The 23,470-nt window shown below is 31.8% G+C and overlaps 2 protein-coding genes across 2 annotated transcripts; both read left to right on the forward strand.

Annotated features, from left to right (window-relative positions):
• On the forward strand, positions 1-9,279 carry LOC140048695 (uncharacterized). The gene is made up of 5 exons (XM_072093464.1): positions 1-196; positions 759-866; positions 5,920-6,228; positions 6,409-6,792; positions 6,889-9,279. Exons 1-5 carry the CDS (start codon positions 23-25, stop codon positions 7,609-7,611), a joined length of 1,698 nt encoding a protein of 565 aa, XP_071949565.1. The 5' UTR covers positions 1-22; the 3' UTR covers positions 7,612-9,279.
• A 10,710-nt stretch (positions 9,280-19,989) lies between these two features.
• LOC140049786 (vesicular glutamate transporter 3-like) lies at positions 19,990-22,602 on the forward strand. The gene is made up of 5 exons (XM_072094734.1): positions 19,990-20,091; positions 20,548-20,703; positions 21,077-21,209; positions 21,798-22,036; positions 22,417-22,602. Exons 2-5 carry the CDS (start codon positions 20,701-20,703, stop codon positions 22,600-22,602), a joined length of 561 nt encoding a protein of 186 aa, XP_071950835.1. The 5' UTR covers positions 19,990-20,091; positions 20,548-20,700.
• Positions 22,603-23,470: the final 868 nt, after the last annotated feature.

The following is a 23,470-nucleotide window of genomic DNA, read 5'->3' on the forward strand; positions in this document are numbered from 1 at the left end:
TCTATGCAGAAAACTTTGAAGCATGTCGTTGTCATTCCAAGAAGAAATGCAAAATGCATTTGAAAAGTACTACAACCACTCCAACTATCCAACAACAGTGGCAAATGAACTTGAAGTTTTACAAAAGAAATTTGGAAAAGAAGAATTTCATGAGAAGTTTGTGAAACCCACTCAGAAGTTGCTACACACACTTCAGGTCTTTAGCAACAAAGTGAACTCTTGTTACATGAGAATTTTAACCAACAAAAATATTTTCTATCACAATTCAAAGATAAGCAAATTACCTATTATGGTATTAAAGTTTTATTGTGAAGTTTATAATACAGTAATGGCAAAAATACATTTTGGACATACACTATTCAATATAGATTAGATAAAAAAAATTTTGAATTTGCAATTTTAATGTCATTTAATAATTATTCTGATAAAACCATTATTTTAAGAAACAAAATGGAAGCCCATTGTTGGAAAGTCAACAGGTTTATGGTTCATCAATGTTTAAAGCAAAATCACTATTGTTAATTTTTTCCAATTACCCTAAATAACTAAATTTAAAATACAAATAACCTATTTAAAATGTTTTCATCTTATGGATGACAATACATCTTTATTATTTAAAATCCTTCAAGTCCTCTTCTGTTGTTCCTTAATTTCATTTATTCATTGATGGTCATTTCATCATTTTACTACTATTATACTACACTTTTAAAAAATCAATTTTTCCACTATTCAATTTCTTTAAATATTTTGTTTTGCAGGACAAGCAAATGCCTTTATACAAAAAAGATGGCCAGACACTAAAGATTATAGTTCACATTGCATTGAAGGAGAAACAGAAAGTTGAAACAGGAGAGTTCTTATTTTGTGTAAGTTTATCATTTAATTATGTTTAAAAGTTATTTCTATAAAAAAAAATCCTGGTAAAATAATTTCAATAATATTCCTGCCACACAAATCTTCAAAATGATTATATGCATGTGATTTGGTTTAGTATTAAAAACCCAGCTAGGCACCATAACATTACCCAAATAACTAGACCTTTGTACCTTCCAACATGCTGTTGTGTGTGACCAATAATGTGCTTTTAACATTAAATCATCAAAAGCAAAAGCTTTTTGTTTTTATTAAGGTTTTGTGGCAAAATTTGTGAATGTGAATAACTTTAAAAACCAATTAATATTATTATATTATTATTTTCTTAAACATTGCACCCTTGTTAGGTTATATGCATTATCATGCATATAACCTCTTGATTCTGTCAAAATCTTTATTTATTTATTAGTTATCCGCATTCAGCGGATAACTCCTTGTAACTGTCCTGTTACTTTTTAGTTATCCGCTTAGTAGCGGATAACTCCTTGTAATCGTCCTGTTTCATCATATTTTTTTTTCTTTTCTGTATTATACTTCTTTCCTTCTGTCATTTTTGTGCGTCGCGTTTCTCTAAAACGTGTAAACAGAACATATCGTAACTTTGTCAACATATCGACATTTACGTGAACTTGTGCACCTCCTATTTTTGAATGACGTCAGAGTTGCGCAACGTGACTTACGCGCGATTTTATGAATTTCAATGATTGATCATAGACTAAAAACCAAACATAATTTTGTTTTGACACTTTGTGAAAATTTAAATCATATCAAGCGCAAACTTTCTATGGATTAAAAATAGCATGTTTCACAAAAAGTTACGCGCGCACGCGCGTTTAAAATTTTAGAATGCGAAAAATCAACTTCTAATCAACTTTCTATGCGTTTCATGTCATTTTGAGCATGTCAAAAATTCCCAAGCGCGCGAACATTTTTACGCACGCGGTGCATACGTAGGGTTAAAAACATATTTTTTTCGCGTGATTTATGTTTTTTTCAGCCTTTTCTAGTAATTTTACCAAATTTTAAACAATTTCGACTTAAAATTACGTCATACGAGCACGTCGAATTAGATAATTTGCACGCGTTTTTGGTGAAAAAGTTCAAAAATTCGTCAAAATTATGCCTATTTTTAAACAGTCATAGATTCTAAACTACATGGAGAACTTTTTTTTAATTTCATATTCTGGAAGTTGATGAGTTGTAGATATCGGATCATGTATTAATATGGCTAACCGGACATTGTGACGTCATCGTATGGCCACGCGAATATAAAATATAGGATTTTTGTCTCTTTCGTCATAGCTCATCACATTTAATAGAGCGCATCTCCACTTATTCGTTGTCCATTTTCACTCCGATTTTAATATATTCTAGATCAATCAACTATCTTTTGCATGAATTAAAAATTTTTTAATTTTTTGAACGTCATCATGCCTAAAAATTTAAATTACGTTGGTCATTAATTTCATCTTTACAGTAAATTTTAATCTGTTATACCTCGTAAGAATAAAATGTGATAATCACAATTAAAACGTTTTCAGGAAGCTATTGTATTGTAGATACAAAATCATGTGTAAATTGTGCCAATCGAATGTTGTGACGTCATCATATGGCCAGTTAAATAAAAAAAGTCGTATTTTCATCTTTTGCACTATATTTCATTACATTTAAAAGAGCGCGCATCAATATTTCACGTATTCAAATTTCTTCTACACGTTAATACGTTGTTGCTGAGATAATTTCATTCAGAAATTTCTACTTTTACATTTCATTTTGAAACCATCAAGATGTTAAAAATTACAATAAAATACGGGTCCCGTAATTTCACCTATTTTACACTGTTTGTGATATGTATACAGATTGTACTGTGTATACTATATGACACAAAATAACAGAATTCAGAAATATCAACATATCATATTCTTCAGTTCAGGTCATAATGCCTTAATATTTTTCTGTGTGCAATATTCTAACGTATGACGTGCACGTGGCGTTTGTCGAGCGGATAACTAACTCGTCAAAGTGACGAGTTTCATGTCTAGTTTTTTTTTTCTTTCTTTCTCCTCTATTTTTGTGTCTCGCGTATCTCAAAAACGTGTAAACATAACATGTTATAACTTTGTCAGCATGAGATCATTCAGGTGAAGTTGTGCACCTCCTATTTTTGAATGACGTCAGAGTTGCGCAACATGACTTACGCGCGTTTTTACAAATTTCGCCTATTTAACATAGATTGAAAACCATATAGCAATTTAAATTGAAACTTAACAAAAGTTTAATTGATTTCTTGCGCTAACTGAATGTGAAAAAAAATTGGCATGTTTCACACGAAGTTACGCGCGCACGCGCATTTAAAATTTCAAAATGCGAAAAATCAATTTCTAATCAACTTTCTACGCGTTTCATGTCATTTAGAGCATGTAAAAAATTCCCACGTGCGGGCATTTTTTTACGCGCGCGGTGCGCACGTAGCGTTGAACACAATTTTTTTTGCGTGATTTATGTTTTTCCAGCCTTTTCTAGTAATTTTACCAACTTTTGAACAATTTCGACTTAAAATTACGTCACACGGGCACGTTGAATTGGATAATTTACGTGCATTTTAGATGAAAAAGTTCAAAAAATCGTCAAAATTATGCCCTCTTTTAAACAGTCGTAGTTCCTAAACTAAACGGTGAAAGTTATTTTTATTGCATATTCTGAAAGTTGATGAGTTGTAGCTTTTGGATCATGCATTAATATGGCTAACCGAACATTGTGACGTCACCGTATGGCCATGCGAATATAAAATATAGGATTTTTGTATCTTTCATCATAGTGCATGACATTTAATAGAGCGCATCTCCAATTATCTGTTTTCCATCTTTACCCCGATTTTTATATTATCTAGGTCAATCAACTATCTTTCGTATGAGTTAAAAATATTTTAAGTTTTATGACGTCATCATGTCTAAAAATGTAAATAACGTGGGTCACTTATTTTCGTCTTTACAGTAAATTTCAATCTGTTATAGCTCGTCAGAATAAAACGTGATAATCATGATTAAAACGTTTTCTGGAAGCAATTGGATTGTAGATACGAATTTATGTAAACATTTTGCCAATCGGATGTTGTGACGTCATCATATGGCCAGTTGAATAAAAAAAGTCGTATTTTCATATTTTGCGTAATAGTTCATCACATTTAAAAGGGCGCGTATCTATATTTTACGTATTCAAATTTCTTCTACACGTTAATATGTTTTTGCCGAGATAATTTTCTTCCGAAATTGCTATCTTAGTGTTTCATTTTGATACCGTCGCCATGTTAAAAATTGGAATAAATGGCGGGTCCAGTTATTTCACCTATTCTACACTGTATGTAATATGTATACAGATTATATTGTATATACTATATGACACAAAATAACAGAATTCAGCAATAACAACATATCATATTCTTCAGTTCAGGTCATATTGCCATAATCTTTTTCCGTGTGCAATATTCTAACGTATGACGTGCACGTGGCCTTTATCGTGCGGATAACTAACTCGTCAAAGTGACGAGTTACATGTCTAGTTTATTTATTCTTTCCTTAGCACCATTTTGTCCGTGAATTATCTTGATATCAGTTTCATCTATCTAAGTCAATTTTTCAGAGTATATTCCTTATGGCCAAGAATCGATGTGGTTATGTTTTCAGGGTGCGCAATCAAACATTACGCGATCTACGCGCAATTTAACGAAATCACGTTTGTAATCGTATCTTCACAAGCATGAATCACTTTTGAACAAAATTTGGTACTCATAAATTTCAGGTCATATTTCATCATATGGCAATACAATTACGTGCGTAGCGCATATAACGCATGCGTACGCGCGCTTAAAATGTTGAAAATTGTCAGAATTTATTTTTGATGAAATTAGAGTACGTTTCAAGCAATTTTAAGCGTTTAAAAAATTGCCATGAGTGCGCAGATTATTGCACGCGCACTGTTTTTGTCAGATTACTGTTGTATAACCTTTCTTTAATAATATCATCATATTTTATTCACTTTTCAACGCGAAACAGCGTTATACGAGCACGTCAAAAGTGACAGGCTACGCACGTGTAAGTTAACAAAATGGTGAAAATATGCTAAATTTTAAAATTAATATATATCGTTAGAATGCTCGGGAACACCTATTTTTTATTTAATTTTCTTGAAGTGTATGTATCATATGTATGATTTATTATGAAATTAGAAGAACAAAAGTTGATTAAGTCATCATTAATGGCATATTAAATTTAACCAAATTAATTTCGACAATCAAACAAATTATAACATTTTCTTAGGCCAAAATAACAAACTTAACATTAACTTTCTTCCTTAAGAAGTTCATATATTAAAGTTAAAAGTATATAGTTTGACAGTGCATCATTTTTTTAAATTTTTAAAGATGTCATCATAGTAAAACATTATAATTCATTGCGTTATGTAATAATCTATCTGCACCAAAGTGGTTACTGCATAGTAAATACACGGAGGAATCTTTCCATAACTTTTAGTCAGTTGTGTATGGCTCGGTGGTCTTTGCTCGTGTCTATAGCATTCAAGTACCGAGTTCGAGTCTCACCTTGGGAAACCAAACGAAATAAGATTTTTTTTATTATCCGTATTGGTTGTTCAATTGTATTTCTTAGTGTATAGATTATACACATGATTTATAATGAAATCTAAATAAAAACACAAATGTGGTTTATGACATTATATACGCAGAAAGATCTTTGATCGGATTATGATACCGGCTATTGTATTTGCGTTAGCCAGATCCTATCATATTCCTATAATTAACTAACGATTCTGAGAAAATCAATCAATCAATATATCTTAAATCAATCAATTATCTTTATTTAAATCAATGCATATAACCTATAATTCGTCATAGTGACGAATTAAATCTAGTTGTTATTTCTTTTCATCATTAAAAGCCAATCAATAACAAAGCCCAAAATAAGATAAAGGACTAAAGACAAATATTATCTGTGTTATAGTTTAACTAGCAGGTTCTTTTGTTCATTGCAGGTTGGTCAAACCAAACCAGGAACCTTAACTCTTCGGTTCTGTAAATACATTACACAGCTGGACAGTGGAGTGACTCTTGCTGAACCAAAATATGACACTATAAAAATGACAGTTGAAGAGGGTTCATATAACAAGTGTTTGACTCTTGATTACTTAGACCAACTGCGCAGTTCAGGAAAATTGACAGGAACCGAAAGAACATCTGTAATGTTACGTTTGTGTTGGGTGAAAGTACTTACTGACCAGCCACCAGAAGGATTCTTGAAGGTATATGATGCTGAGGATTTGTTTGAACAGACCATTCAAAAGGTATGTTATTATTTAGGATCAGACGACTGTCCCTTCAAGACACAGTTTTAATAGGTTTCAGTCAAATGTAAAAAATGGTAAATCTACATTTATAAATACTTATAACTTTGATGCTGAGATTTTGTTTATAGGCCTATGACAGAATAATAGACCCTTTTTTTCTGTTTTTGTTTCATCCAGAATCCAACACGTTTGCCACACCAAGTGTCTGACGAAGCCAGCTTTAGAAGCCATCATCCCATGGAAATGACCAGACAACGAGCCTATGAGGAAGACTCGCAAAAGTATGATTCTGGGTCAAGTAAACCTCAACAGCAATCGAAAAATGATCCTACTGAAATGGAATCTTCTTCAGGTAATTTAGATCTTCCATGTGAACCAGAATCTTCAGATGTACCAGTAGTAGCATCTAAGCTTCCTTTTAATGAATGGCAGTCTCAATCTGATGCACCTGGGTACTTAACAGACACAGATATTACAGCTCCAGCTAAAGATGTCAATAATGAGTATGTTGATGAAGTGAATGGTGTTGGACCAAAAGCTGGGATATCTGCAGCTAACAAAGTAAGTAATGCCAGGATGTCCAGGAATTCTGTTTTCTAAATGCTATTGTGTTAAAATCCTGTTTTAGAGAACAACTTTCTGTTTTGTTTTATATAGAATACACATCTGCCACACCAAGTTTCTAGTGAAGAACAAGTTAATGATGAAGGCCAGAAATCTGATCCAAACAAACCTCAACGGGAATGGCGAGATGGTCCTACTGGAATGGGAGGGGAATATGTTCCTGTAGAATCAAATTCTTCCTCAGATAATATAAATCGACAAGAACCAAAACCATTTTCAGGTGTAAAACTACCTTGTAATGAAATGCAGTCTGAAGATGGGATTAGTTCTCTGAAGTCAAATCTATCTGGAGGTCTAACTAACATACAATATACAAGAAATGTTAGTAGTGGCCCAGCAGCACTGTTGCAAACAAATGGAGGTCAGACAAAAAGTAAAATAGCCTCAACCACCTCTACAGTATCCTCAGCCAGAGAAGTTGATAATAGTTATGTTACAGAAGTTCAGGGTGTTGGACCAAGTGGGACATCGGGAATCCATTCTAATGTGGAGAGACAGAAAACTCAAGCCAAAGAAGTTGATAATAGTTATGTTACAGAAGTTCAGAGTGTTGGACCAAGTGGGAGATCAGGAATCCATTCTAATGTGGAGAGACACAAAATGGAAGCCAAAGAAGTTGATAATACTTATGTTGGAGAATCCAATGCAATTGGACCAAGTGGGACATCAAGAATCCATTCTAATGTGGAGACACAGAAAAAAACTCAAGCCAAAGAAGTTGATAATAGTTATGTTGGAGAATCCAAGGCAGTTTGACCAAGATGAGATTGATATTGTTTTAACATGTTTAAAGTATTTATTTACATCTTTGCTATAATCTTACAATATTGAATTAAAATATTATGGGTTGTAATTTATTTTTAAAAAGCAATAGGATTTCATAGTAAATGTACTTATGTAGTAATTAGGTTGAATTTAGACAATATGAAATGCATCAAACTATTGTTGCTTATCTTAAAAACTTGAATTATGTGTGTAAATATATCTGTATATAATAATAATAATGATAACTGTTAATTTAGGATACATCTACATTATTTAATATAACAATTGCCAAACACTTAAATGCAACAACTTTTTAAACACATATTGCCATTTTTGCATATTTTTTTACAATATTTACTTTTTTGACATTTTAGGCTTTTTATAGAAAATATCATTACATTTGTATTTCTGTTCCATTTTAACTAAAGTTAATATGAAGAAACATACAACAAGTTAGACATACTGAAAGAAACAGGGAAAAGAAGAAATGGAAAAATCTCATTAGGGAAATAAAGGGAAAGCTGAAGTGGAAACATTGTGGGAAACTGAAGTGGAAAAGACTTCTAAAATTAAATAGAATTATTACTTGATAAATATTGATGTCTGAAAGTCTACTCCTCTATCCATGGTATGCATTCATCTACTTCCCTGTTCAATTTTCCTAACATCCATTCCACAACCTTTTCTTAAAAACTAATGAATAGTGGGTAGGAAAAATTAATACAGTATTTGTTTTTATTATATTAGGAATTGCGACTATGTTGTCTTCCATTAAAACTGTTTCTACTGTATATATATATATATATAATACCCGTGTCTGTCTTACTACTAACTGGTTAATTTTTTGTTTACCAATTCAGTATTTCTCACTTCTTCCTCTGTGTTTATGGGTTTGTTTCTGAATGAATATTCAAATTATTTTTTTAGCAACTGTACATAAACAAATCCCATTATTAACAATGTAATCAGCATAATATAAACTAGCATGTACAATTTGTTTAAATATTAGTATTAAATAAATAATTTAAGTTAATTTTTAAATACTGTAGTACTGTATTCGTATGTCATGGTTGAAAGTCTAATCCTCTATCCATAGTATGCATTCATTTACTTCCCTGTTCAATTTTCTCAACATCCATTTCACAAGATTTCCTTTAAAATGTGTAGCAAAATTAATACAGTATTTGTGTTTTTTATTATGCGACTATTTTGTCTTTCGTTGAAACTTGTTTTACTTACTCACTGGTTAATGTCTTTGTTTTTACCAATTCAGTATTTCTCACTTCTTCCTCTTATTGTTTATGGTTTTGTTTCTGAATAGATATTCAAACTATGTTTTATTGCACATAAACAACTGCCATTATTAACTTTCAACCATGTAATCATCATATATGAGTTGTAAGTTAAATTTGTTAAAATATTAGTATTAAATAAATAATTAAGTTAATTTGTAAATACTGTAGGCTTACTTGTTTTTTTTACTACAATTATTGATTGTTTCTGTATAAATAACCTGCAGTGTTGACTAAAAACCCAGTGCAAATCAAGAATCTGAATGTATTGCGATATTTGTTGAATGGAGAGAGTCAGAATATTTGACTATTCTATTTGAATATTCACCCATTCAAGTATTATAATAAATGTTCATATTATAAATAATTATTACATTACATGTTCATTATTATTTATTTTGTTGACAATTCTTTTCTTTTTTGCGACATAATTTCAAGCAGGCATTACCCAAAAAATTATCCCTTTTCAGTCGCGTGCAACGCGACTCTACAGCTCACTATGTCGGTCGGTCGGTTGGTCGGTAAACAAAACTTGAGCACGCGACTGCAGCGATGTATATGGCCTTGTTCAATATATTGAAAGTTACAAACAGCCAACAAGGTAATCACAACACAATCATTGTCTAATGCTTGCTAACGACTAATTCATCGCTTGTGATTGGTCCAGTCACGTAGCGTTAACGTCCATGCACATTATATTATTCGCCTATCTACTTTTGTGACGTGAACAGTTACGCAATTCACCCAATCACAACCGAGGAATGTTCGATAGGTGAATGTATTCGCTACTAATGGAAAACTTAGATGATTGGCTATTCTTTTTCAAGGATTCGTTTCTTTCTTTAAACTAAACTGGTTTTACTAATCGGATAAAAATATTGGTGATAAAATAAGATTATTAAGATAATTAATTGTCCTGTTTATAAGTGGGGTTGCGACAGTAATGAAAATAAAAGTAAAGAAAAGTGATTATCAGTAGGCCGATTTACACGAAACTAAATTCTGGAGAGTAGAACATGCGAAAAGGAAATGTCTGAATATCTTCTGTGGATTTAGAATTACGTAGGGTGACCTCACCTCACCAGCTTTGATATACGTTTGTTTAATGGTAGCGTATATGACCGAAATTTAAATTATATAAAGTTATACTTTTAAATTAGGCCTACATATTATAATGGTTCAAGTAATACGGTAATCTTTAATAATTTGATGACAATTCGATAAAAACATACATACGCAAGCATTTTATACGTATGACATTTATTGGAAACAAACTCAGTTCACCAATAACGTAAATAGAATGTACATAACTGGTTTCCTAAATGAACTTCAAGTTTACAAGATGGGCTATTTTGATTTTTTAATTAACATGTTGTTAGTACAGTATTATCTGTTTTTTATTTATTCTTGGTGTACCATTCATTGTAATTATAGTTAATTTCATCATTCGCTTTTTCTGAAACGTATATGACAACGTTATCAGCAAAGTTTACAGGAAGACCCATATTGTTACAGATTTTATATGTCGTTAAAACATCTAAAAGAAACCTGGGCTGTGTAATTTTCTAAAAGAAGGGACAACTAAATATAATATGTGAATAACGTGGACATATTTGTTTGTAATGTAAAATCGAATTGATTAGATAAGCAAGGTGCTGTAGAATACGATGTATGTATATCCGTGAAACGATTTAGGCCTACCAGTATGTGGTTTATGCTATGTGTTTATTATATATACAGTACAAGTAATAATTAACTTCACTGAAAATAAAATACGAATAATATTGTGAGAGAAAGACATTTGCACGCATGATTAAAGCTAAACACACCTTTTTTAAGGCCATCAAAAAAGTGAATGAATGAAGTTAATAGAGCGTTTTATTGTCAGCAGTTATATTTTCTACTGAAATCGTCATTTTCAAGTTATGGAACGTCATATGGTCAGTATTTTTTTTTTAAACGTACTTATTAGACTTCGTCCAATAGTTATCTAACTAGTGTATGATCCAGACGTGGTTTTAGCGTTAAGGCGAACAGTATTTTAGCCTATCAGAATATCCTGAATTTGTATAGGCTACAGTTCCAACCTTGGTTGGTCCACCTTTGTAGCTTGGTCAGTGACCCACGTAGACGTCGATATTGATCAGGTCAGCTTCATTCACCACCTATATGTCAATAAAATAGAGGACCAGGAAGGATATATTGAGACATTTTATATTGATAGATGATTCTGCCTGTCTGTGAATCTCTTACTTAATTAACAACCACTCTGGTTAATGATGACGTATTTGACATAAGCAAGACCTATTTGTAGTTTGTAAGCCTAAAGCTTGCAAGAATGGCATAAAGTGGTGTTATTAGTAGTTTATTCAAATATGATGTATTATGCGTACAATTTCAGACCACTTTTTGTTTAGAGGACGCCATTAATTGATTTGATTATTATGACTTACTTTTTACAACAGTGTAGTTCTCCAAAAACTATTTTCTTGTCAATAAATTGCCTGAATGACTGAATTTATTATATATTTTAATTTTTAAGATTAATCGTAAAATGAAAGAACAAAACGAAACTGAAAAGGAACCAATTTTACACAAAGAGGGTAAGAGCCTGGATCAATGTATTGAGAACAGAATATTGAGATAGAATATTGGTATTTTTTGTAAGAAAATTGTGTTTGTTTTGTTATTTTGTCCCCCTGAAAAAAATATATTTTTGAAATGTGCCATTTTGATGTTTCATTAGTTGATTTACTTTGACAAAAAATTATTTACCTGAAAAAACTGTAATTTTAAAGCTAAAAAATATTCTGGCTGTGGCTGTCAGTCAATGAGTTTTCGGTAGACTTGCCCCAAGTCTGTAGGTTCATACAATTGCCGACTGAAGGGCGAAAATTTGTTTACTTCGTTCATTGCCAAAAATGATTATTTTCGGCGATGTTTTAAACCCTATATTTCGAAAACTACAAGTCAGATTTTCATAATTCGTTCTTTATTATAATCATGATAATTATAATACTGATACAAAATACTTTATTTTCTGCGGAAGTCATTCACTTTATTAAAACTACAAAATTGCTTATTCAAAATCTGATTTTATTAATCTTAATTTATAAGACAATATATCTTTAATGTTATGTTCCTTCCCCAGATGCACCTCCAATACTGCCGATTCGTTATATCATTGTGTTCATGTGCTTCATTGCCGTCACACTGAACTATGCTACAAGAATGAACTTAAGTGTTGCATTGTTGGCCATGGTACCAAAAGATGGAATGAATTTGTCAACATCTAATATATCTACGACATCTGATACAAGAAAACATGCGGTGGGTATAGCATGCATTTAAACTTTCAGTATCTTTAATACAAATTTGATCCTACTCGGTTCCTAGTCAACTCGGTGACCGGCTTATTGACTTAGGACCGATACAATGGTGGAGCAAGAAAGCATAGAACATGTGATTGAATCGAACCCGAGTTGACCGGTTTCTAATGTGGAAGACTGACAACTAAAAATTGATGACTTTTAAAATTAAGTAATTTCATTTCGAAACTCAACTCAATTCAATTTAATTCTGGTTTATTAAAAAGAAGTGGCATACTTCACAAACGAACAAAGGAATTTTACTGGTGGACGTTTAATAAAAGAATCTTTTACTGAATTTTTCATTCTCGATAGGGTTTAGACACTTTGAGCATATAATCCTCAAACAAACTGGTCGTTGTATCCAACAAAATTATAATGAATAGAATGCTTAAATTAGGTATTTACCTGGTTCAATTAAATGCAAGCCCATTTATTAATTAAGTAACTTAAGGCACTGCAGTGTAGCGATTACGAACTATATGTGGCAGAAACCTTGCTTTGATGATGATGACATTTTAATCCATTATTTTACAGATGTTTGATTGGAATCTTGAAACCCAACAATTTATTCTTGGTTCCTTATATTATGGATGTTCAATTACACCCGTCTTTGGTGGATGGTTAGTTGGCAAATTTGGTGGCTCGCCTATTATATTAATGGGAAACTTCTTGATGTCTTTGATGATGCTATTGACGCCAGTTGCTGCAGAAGTAGGAGTTTGGTTATTAGTAATAACTAGAATCATTGATGGAATGGGACAGGTAACTTGTACACTATATATATATTATATATAAACAAATCAGGCAAAGAACATCAATTCTAAACCGCCCGGTGATATACTGAAATTTAATTAATTAATTTGAAACAATAAAGATGAGGAAATCCCCAACCGAGACATATATATATTTATATTTTAATGTAACCTATCACTGTCGCATTTGCCGTCGGAGACACTTCACTTAATTTGTAATTGTTAAAATATGTAGGCCTGAATCTAGGCAAATCACAGTTTAAAAATATCAAAGCATGCAAAGCGTTTCACATGATTTTGTATATTTTTTTGTCTTATGTAGGATCGACCCACTTTTATTTCTTCATCAATAAAATGTTCGTTTACAATGCATTGCACATGAGTAATGTAATGATACAATACAATATAACTGACATTAAATAACTTTCAGTACATCTGATATCTTACTCCTACCATTGGATTTTATATACAATAGTAAGGAAAGAAGAAAAAAATATATTTTCCTCTATGTTATACACTCTTACACGTTTTTCAATCCTTAACAATGTACGTATAATTTACCACAGAATTCTTTATTTTATAACTCTTTTTATCTTTTTCAGGCAATCAAAAAAGTTATATTTTACTTTACCTAAATATCAATTTTATAAACGTTAAATTTATACCTTGCTAAATTATCTGACCACATTTTTTTTGCCTTTTCTTTATTTATTAAAAACTCACAATTGATTATACCTTCTAACTCAGCAGTGAAAATTAACCATGGCCATTTTTTTAACAATTCCTAGTCTATGTTTGACTTTACTTTGTACAATTTTCTCCCATGTAACTTCCTGCTGAGTAAATGCAAAACATGTTTTCAACATAGCGCAACATTTTACCCAGCAATGTTTTACTTCTTTGCATGTAAATAATATATGCTTTTCCTTTTCAACCTCCTACTGTTTGACAAATTCCATAATTTTAGCTTACACTTAGTTGGTAAAAGTTTATGTAGCAACTTAAAATTAAAGAAAGCCACTCTTTTTATGTGCGACATACTCTTAACTTGGTTTTTCCAACATAGATTCAATAATTCATTGTCAATAAAACAATTTTGAAGTTGGTTTTCCCATTTATCTTGTGCTTTTGGTATGCACGCTGTATATGCTACATTGGTAAAAGTGGAATAGAATTGTTTGAAAGTTGTATAATTTGAAGTAACATTAACATTTTTCTCTATTGTATCAACCTCTTTATGTATATAACAATAGGGTTTCTCAACCACTATAACTTTCCAGCTTCTCGGAATAGCGTCAATTAGTCGTGCCATATATATTAAAGATGCATTTTCTCTTCGTTTCAACAGTAGAGTTATTTAATTAATATGCTTAAATCTAGACTTAACCATAATATCTCCTACTGTTTTTAGTCGCGTGGAAGCGACTCTATAGTTCACTATGTCGGTCGGTCGGTCTGTCTGTCTGTCTGTCTGCCTGTCTGTCGGTCTGTCTGTCGGTCTGTCTGTCTGTCTGCCTGTCGGTCCGGTATCACTATGCGTTTTATCGCTTTCTGACCTTATCTTGATATCAGTTTAATCTAGCTAGGTCAATTTTTCACAGTATATTCCTTATGGCCAGGAATCAATGTGGTTATGTTTTCACGGTGCGCAATAAAAAATTACGCGGTCTACGCACGATTTAACGAAATCACGTTTGTAATCATATCTTCACAACCATGAATCACAATTAAATAAAATTTGGTACTCATAAATTTCAGGGCATAAATCATCATATGGCAATACAATTACGTGCGTAGCGCATGTAACGCATGCGTACGCGCGCTTAACATTTTCAAAATTTATTTTCGATGAAATAAGAGTACATTTCAGGCAATTTTAAGCGTTTACAAAATTGCCATGAGTGCGCATATTTTTGCGCGCGCACTGCGCGTTAAATGTTGTTGTGCCCGATTTCTGTTTTCTTGACTTACTTTTCAACTCGAAATTACGTTATACGAGCACGTCAAAAGTGACAGGCTACGCACGTGTAAATTTAAAAAAAATAAATGTTTTTAAACATTTCAACATTTTTAAACATGTTCAGTAATTTCGGTAAGTATAGTTCACTATGTCGGTCGGTCGGTTTCTCTTGTCTGTCTGTCTGTCGGTCTGTCGGTCTGTCTGTCGGTCTGTCGGTCTGTCTGTCGATCTGTCTGTCGGTCTGTCGGTCTGTCTGTCGGTCCGGTATCACTATGCATTGTAGCACGCGACTTAATGGCTGTTGGCCTTGTTATACCTGAATTCACCCAAGATTTACAGAATAGTGATTTTTTGTTATGCATGACATATATATTCTCCCATAACCTCTGAGTTTTTATTTCACATATACATTGAGGTAGGTTTTTTTACATAAATATTATTAAACCGTGTGCAGGCTTTAAGCATATTTATATAAAATTTATTCACATATTTGAGTGCATTATGCTTCTCAAAGTTTGCTTCCGCCATACTTAATGTATAATCAATTGGATATAAATTGTATAATGGAATACATTTCCACTTTCCTGGATCCGGGCTTAGTAAACGTTTTACCCAGCCTAACTTTAAAAATTCAATCATAGAGTTAAAGTCAATCATTTTAATCCCAGCATTTTCAATGTTTTGTATCAGAGTATTTCTTTTAATTTTTTCTTTATTACCACTCCATAAAAAGTTGTATAAAATCTTGTTTATTTCAGGAATAATAGATTTTGGCAAGTCTGTGACACTTACATTATAAATAAGTTTTGATAACCCTAGTCTTTTAATTACAGTGATTTTCCCAAAGTATGATATTTTTCTTTTTTCCCAAGTTTTAAGGAACTTAGATTTTCAATTTTCTCATACCAATTTTTTGTATTGCAAATATCATTATCATAACCAATGTAAATACCTAGCAACCAATCCACATTCCCCTTGTCTTGGATTTATTTAGCATCAGACCTGACATTTCACAAAAACAATCTATTTCGTTAAAATAACTTTGTATGGCTTTTTCATTCTTGGCAAAAATCACAGTATCGTCTGTTGTGCAATCTTTACATTAACATTTGCATTAGTTACTGACGGCAATTTGATACCTTAACACAAATGATTATTTCTTATATTTGTTTCTATATTTTCGACTACTAATATAAATAAAAGCGCTGAGAGTGGACAACCTTGACGGATTCCTCTATTCATTAAAACACCTTCTGACATCCATCCATTATTTACAATGTAACTTTCAGTATCGCTATACATAACTTTAACCCATTGTATAAATTGAATACCAAAACGAAATTTTTCTAAAGTTTTAAACATAAAATATCTGCCTACAGGCTTTTTCAAAATCTATAAAAATCAGGTCTCCAATTATGAAGCTTCTCTCCTTCACCTTTTTTATACAGTAATGAAATAATACCTTTACGTTGCGAAGATGTCAGTTTTTTATTCAAGAAACTAAAGTTAACAGAATCACACAATAAATTTCCTAAGGAATCCCAGAATGTGCGATAAAATTCGACTGTTAGCCCTTCTGTACCAGGATTTTTATTTAACTTCATGTTTAAAGAGCCATTTTGCATTCATAATTTGTTGACATACTTTCACATTTTTGCTTTTCTTCAAAAGACAGTGTATTGATTTTAGTACTACAAAAATAACTATTAATATTTTCCTGGTTCGAAGGGGTTTCTTTATACAATTCTTTGTTTTTTTCTAAACCTAAAAAGAACTTAGTATTTCTTTCTCCCTTTTTAGTCCATTCTACTCGAGCCCTAATTTGTGCTCCTTTTTGCTTCAGATGTATAAATTTGGTTTAGCTTGTTTAATTTGTTATTTAATATCTTTTCTGTCTTTTGATCAGAAGCAACATCAAGCTCATCGTTTAACTTATACACTTCTTCAATTATTGTATTCTTTCTTATATTTTTTTTTGGATTTTCTTATTTATTCCGTATTTACACGAGAATTCCTTTATTTTAATTTTCAGGTATTCCCATAAGAGACTTGGGTTAAGTTTGTTTTCATTCTTTTTAATATTTTCAATAATATTTAAAATGTTTTGTATAAAATCTTTATTCTCTACAAAACTATTATTGAATTTCAATTTCCAGGTCCTTTTTTTCATGACTATTTATAATTTTCAACGAAATAGCTTGATGGGCTGAAAGAACAGAAGGTCTGATATCGGTGTCAATAACATCACCATGTTTGTATAATACACTAGATATCAGCCAGTAATCTAACCTTCTATATGTATTTTTACGTCGCCAAGTAAATTGGGTTTTTGTTTCATGACTTATTCTCCAAATATCACAGAGCTTTGATTTATTAATACATTTTTTTTTAAATTGCAGGAGATTTGTCATAGCTTAGATACAGGCTGTTTCTTTGGTCAGCATTATGTTGTAAAACACTATTCATGTCACCCCTATTATTGTATATTCATCTTTAAAATTGCAAAGGTTATCAATTTTCTTGTCAAGCTTCTTTAAAAAAAATTGCTCTCTCTTTATAGTTATTTGGTGCATATACATTTTTAAGATTGATTTGTTTATTCTTAAGTAATATACCAAGTATAATAATTCTTCCATCTTCGTCAGAATACTTATGAATGATTTCTTTTACATCTAAACCGTTCTTAAATAAAATGGATACTCCTCTACTATTCGTCGTTCCATGACTATGGTACGATCTACCTTTCCAAGCTGCATCAAATATCTGAATTGATTTTTTATCAAAATGAGTTTCTTGTAATAAAATAATATCGGACCTTTGGTCTTTTGACCATCGACAAAATTTCCTTATTGTTGTTCCATCTCTTAGACCTCTAATGTTAAGAGAAAGTAACTGTAGATGGTCATTAGATAGTTTAGGTCTATTCATTTTTTTTTAAATATATTTATATAAGATATTTCTATTATTATAGTTTTTAAAAAAACAAAAATGCATTACCTTAAGAAGGTATTGCTGATTACAGGGTTTTGCAAGATGTCTTAGCTAACCGAGTCAGATTTTTTAAATTTTTTTTCTGCATTTTTTTACTCACCGCTCACCGTAATCTTCTTTCGTTTACTTGTAGCAAAGTTCTGTCTGCTAATTTGCGGCAGATGTTTCTCTCGCGATTTCGACTTCTTGATCTCCGGTAGCAGCAGTAGTAGTGGTAAAGTCGGTTATTGGTCTCATTCCTTTGCTAGCTTTGTTTGTTTTTTTCTGTCGTCGATTCTTGTTCAGGTTTTTCATTTTTTTTCCTTTCCCGTTGTTTTACTTTCCTTTTATCCTTCTTTATCTTGTTAGACACGTCTTCACAGTTGACTGATTTCACTCTGTCGATGGCATCTTTCATGATCAACTGAATCTTCTCCTCCAACTCAATCGAGCCTAAGGTATCTCTAGGTGTACGTGTAGACGGTTTATTTAACAGGTCTTCTAACACGTCAATTACGGTTTGTACATTGTCAGGTTCATCTTTGTCATCATGATTGAGCTCGGTTGTTTCTTCTGAAATTTCCATAACATTTCTACTATCTGAATCACCATCAGAACTGGGTGTTATGCTATTGCTAGCTGTGAGATTTTCTGCCTGATCTTTGTACTTAGCAGCTACATGCCCAACTTTGTTACAAGTGTAACAAATCACCGACATCCAAAACATTTCGTTAAATCTTGTTGGTCTTTATGAAAGATTCTCGCATTAAAATGGTTAATTTTGAGAAACCGAGGCAAGCTTTTCTTGAATGGTTCTAAAAAAATATGCGATCTCCATTCAGAAAGCGGGATAACTTCTCATTTATTCTGAATATAACTTAGGAGACCTCTCCAACAATTGTACATCCTAACTTTTTAAGAGAATCTGTTATTTCTTCATCTGATTTTGTATATTGTATTAGGTTATATATATATATATATATATATATATATATATATATATATATATATATATATATATATATATATATATATATATATATATATATATATATATATATATATATATATATATATATATATATATATATATATAACCATGAAATTATTCTTAATATTAGGGATTAGTTTATCCGGCTGTGTTTAACCTCATTACAAACTGGTCAAAGATTAGTGAACGTAGTACTTTTATATCAATTTCTGCATCAGGTAATAGTGTTATACCAATTATTTTTTAAGCATAAATAATAAAATTTAGATGATGTAATAGTAGCATAATGAAATTGGTTTTCAATTTTTCGTATAAGTAATTAGCTAATTATAGGCCTAAAATATTCATTTGAATCACTATTGTCGGAGCAAAAGTAATAAATGTTTATATTTTAACTTTAAAATTATACTTTAAGGATTTGGGTTTGGTCCAGTAATTGCTAGTTATTTATCTGCCTCACTCTGTTCAATTGATTTCTTGGGAGGATGGCCATCAACATTTTATTTATTTGGTAAGTAAAACCACTTTGGGTCTTTTAATCGGACTACATTTCGCAAAATACCATTTACCTTCAAACTATTAAATCTATGGTCTTAAAGAACGTTGAAACTATATCTAAAAGACACAAGTAGACCTGTTCAAGTTGTATTTTAATTGTTATCGTAATATATGCCACGGCTTTTTCATAAATAAATGTAGCCTTTTTGTTTGGCAATCTTCGCATACTTTTTATTCATATTATATTAGTTAGACCTGTATTACTCGATCGCAGTAATTCTATATGTATGTACATTTGGCAATAAATTGTAATTTTCTTGGGGAAAAAGTAGAACGAAATTGTTAGGTTCTCAATGATCTATGTAGATGTCTAAGGCAAATACTGAAAATGACAATGCTTGTGAGTATCATTGCCTTTCAGTGCCTGGATAAGGTACAACTATATTTTATTTGCACGTTCTCTTCATCATATAAATTTTAATTAAAAAAGTGTTATACTGTAGGTGTACTTGGTCTAATATGGTGTATTGGTTGGTGTATTGTGGGATCGAATCAAGTAACCAGTAACAGATGGATATCAACAATTGAAAAAGATTCTATTTTATGTTCTCAAACGGATGAATTCAAAAGTACAAATGTAAGGAAACCAATGATTGAATATAACAGATAGTTCATTTAGTGGCTTCAACCAAAACTAAACGACTTGATTATATGTGTCTTTTATCATAGAAAAAAACATACATTAAGTCGACGCCCTTGTTTGTAAAAATTGCCTTTTTAGGTTGCCATGCCAATCATTTCCGTAGAAAATAAATTATAACAAAATACTTTAAAATAAAACGACAACATAAACGGGTAAATTCAACCAAAACCCCATTTTCCAGTAAATTTGTCTATTTTTTGCTTAAAATTTTTAGTTTTTCGATCCGATTTTTGGTTAAGGTCAAAGTGACATTAAAATGGCTTATTCAACAAAACAAATTTTTCACGAGGAAAATATATCTTTGAAGAATAGTGTAATAATACTAGTCTAGTGTCACGTATATACTTTAATGATTTAACGATTACTTTAAATCCATTATCTGTACTTCAGGTACGCCAATACAAAGTTCCATGGAAACAGATCGGTAAATCACCGGTTGTTTGGACACTGTGCGTTTGCAACATTTCCTTCAATTTCGGATTTTTTCTTTTATTAACAAATGTTCCAATATTTTTCGAAACGATTTTGAGATTTGAGTTGAAAATGGTGAGTAAAATTGATATTAACTACTAGTAGACATATACATTTTGTGCTTGTGTGTAGATTATATACTTCAAGCTACACACAAGCACAAATGTATAGAAGTTAAGAAAAAATAAAGATGGCTAAAAATTATTTAAAATACCTAAGACCCGAAAAGCCATGTTTTAGGAAATTAGTTATTCAAAGGGACTGGGCTGTTCATGAAGCGTTTGGTTTTACAACGATCAATTTCAATTTTAAACATGAAGGACTATACCGAGTGACAGGGAACCAGGTGGGGATGGAGAATAAACCAATTTTATTATATACGACTAAACTTTGTCAGAAAAACATACATAGAGGAATTACATCAACATGTTTCTTCTTAATTCCACAGACTGGTTTACTAAGCGCATTACCTCATTTTGTATTCTTTATTGTTATGTTATTCGGAGGAGTTCTTGCTGATGCCTTGATATTTCATAAAATATTGTCTGCTATATCCACACGGAAGTTATTGGCGTTTTGTGGTATGTAATAATATTTTTAATGAGTTAAAATGCGAGAGATACAGATACAGACTCATTTATTGACAATATAAATGGAAATTACAGTGCTCATAAATTATCTTGGTTTGCCTAAAATAATATAAGGGGAAAAAATAACTGTCTAACAAATCTGTTATAAAGCCTTATCCCAGCTGGATAGAACGAGTACTTGTAACGGTCTGTCTGCCTGTTCACCATCCTCATCCTACCACTTCTAACGATAACGAAGCCGATAATGTCGTTATGAAGAGAATTACTGGTGTCTTCCAATATAGCATGGAACACTCATCTATAAAGACACAAACACAATGGCAAGTCATGCTATACTTTAATTTCCCTATTACGGTCTCAGATTACAAATGTGGGATTTTTTATTTTTTTATGCGCGACAAACTTGACAAAGTTTTCCTCTACTGGCGCTGGTTAATAGAGGTCAATTTGTGTTCATCCAGTGTTTAATGTTTGGGCAACATCAATCTGTTTATCTAGGCCTACTATATACAAGTATATTATACTGTATTGTATATTTATAACGTTTCATCGTTTATCATGTTATTCTTTTTCATCTAGCTCTTGGGATTTCACCAATTTTCCTAGTGTCCATTGGTTACGTTGCTAACAAAGAACTCGCAGTGATCTTAATGATTGTTGTGTTTGGTATGACCGCTCTTTATATTCCGTCAGTAGAAACGAATGTGCTGGATATTTCACCTAACCATTCCGGGTTAATAATTGGACTTATGTCGTCAACATCACATGTCTGTGGATTCATCGCCCCAGCAATTGTAGGAATTTTAACTAGAAGTGGTGTAAGTATGGCTTATTTATGTAATGTGGTGATGAAAATTGATAATGTTTGCAAATGATGATGGATGAGGAGTGGTGAAGATACTTCGACGGATTTATTCAGTTGATTTAACTACTAGAGAAATATTGCTGTTATATAAATTTCATTTTATCTGATATCTTATATAATCTATATCTTATAAAATAGTATAATTATAATAACGTTACTGCAGTAACTCAATTTTCCTTATAGTAAACGTGTGATTTTAGTTTGTTTTAATTGAATTATTTTAATTTAGTTTTTGAATAATTAATTGCAATAAACAGTGCCTCTAAGTAAGAGCAAATAAAATGTAGAGAATAATTTGACATGATTCTTTATGTGTCCATTCATGTATTTCAGAATACAATCTATCAGTGGAGGAAAATCTTTTGGATTGCAGCCAGTTTACAAATGGTTGGATTAGTGTGTTTTCTGATCTTTGGCACTGGTGAGGTACAAGAATGGACCGGAGATGACAATTCGGACACTGAACTCAATGAGGGAAAGAGAAATGAATATAGACTACTAAGTCACAATAGCGAATAGGGTATTGAACCTACAGTACCTGATTCATATTTTGTATTGACATTGAAGCAGTATTTTATTTATAATCTATTGAATAGAATGACACACAAAAGATGGAACAGTATAAACGAAACTAATTGAACCAGAATAAGCAAAACAACTTTGAATAGGCCTAATATAAAACCTTTTATTTGACAATGGAGAATACACATGTGGACACAATAGTCACGTTCTGAGTTTTGTTTTAAAAGTGTATAGTGCACTTCGGTTTTGTCATGAATTGCCCTATTTTATAGAGAAGATTGTATTTCCTGGACGGTGATCATCTCGTAAAAAAAAACCACAGCTAAAACACGTTTCGTAGGTAAGCAATGCAGAAAACATGAAATATTCATTACCGTAGTAGGCCTACTAGTAATAATTTATTTGGAAGCTATATACCTTTGAAACAGTGGCACGTTTCTTAAGTTCAGCGTAATTAAAATAATAATATTATATTAAAATATTTAGTTATATTAAAATTATTATAATTATGGGAGAAGACAACTCCCATCCCGGCTTTAGATATGGAGGTTAGCTGCGAATATTAAATAAGCAGTCCCGGACAAAATCACGGGTCGCCCTTTAGCAAGGCATAGCACCCGACAGCTGCCCTACCAGGGTTAAGGAGAAGTCATTGGCCGCAGGATTATGGTTTAATTCTTTTGGCAGAATAACAACAAATCGTTATTCTGGCAATGTTTCCATTTTGCGTTTGGCGGAGGATGCTTCATGCACAACGACAAAGGCAAAACAACTTTGTAAAGAAGGTACTGCACTGCTAGATACCTGGCGTATCCGTAGCAGTACATATCCACCGAAAGGAATTTTATGACTCGTACTCGAAACC

The sequence above is a fragment of the Antedon mediterranea genome, chromosome 5 (assembly GCF_964355755.1).
Source record: "Antedon mediterranea chromosome 5, ecAntMedi1.1, whole genome shotgun sequence".
NCBI lineage: Eukaryota > Metazoa > Echinodermata > Crinoidea > Comatulida > Antedonidae > Antedon > Antedon mediterranea.

Bases quoted from the DNA above. Each gene is read 5' to 3' on its own strand.
- LOC140048695 (XM_072093464.1), top strand. From the start codon at position 23: ATGTCGTTGTCATTCCAAGAAGAAATGCAAAATGCATTTGAAAAGTAC. The intron at 867-5,919 runs GTAAGTTTATCA...TGTTCATTGCAG, and splicing joins CAGGAGAGTTCTTATTTTGT to GTTGGTCAAACCAAACCAGG. The intron at 6,229-6,408 runs GTATGTTATTAT...TGTTTCATCCAG, and splicing joins TTGAACAGACCATTCAAAAG to AATCCAACACGTTTGCCACA.
- LOC140049786 (XM_072094734.1), top strand. The intron at 21,210-21,797 runs GTATGTAATAAT...TTTTTCATCTAG, and splicing joins GAAGTTATTGGCGTTTTGTG to CTCTTGGGATTTCACCAATT. The intron at 22,037-22,416 runs GTAAGTATGGCT...CATGTATTTCAG, and splicing joins GAATTTTAACTAGAAGTGGT to AATACAATCTATCAGTGGAG.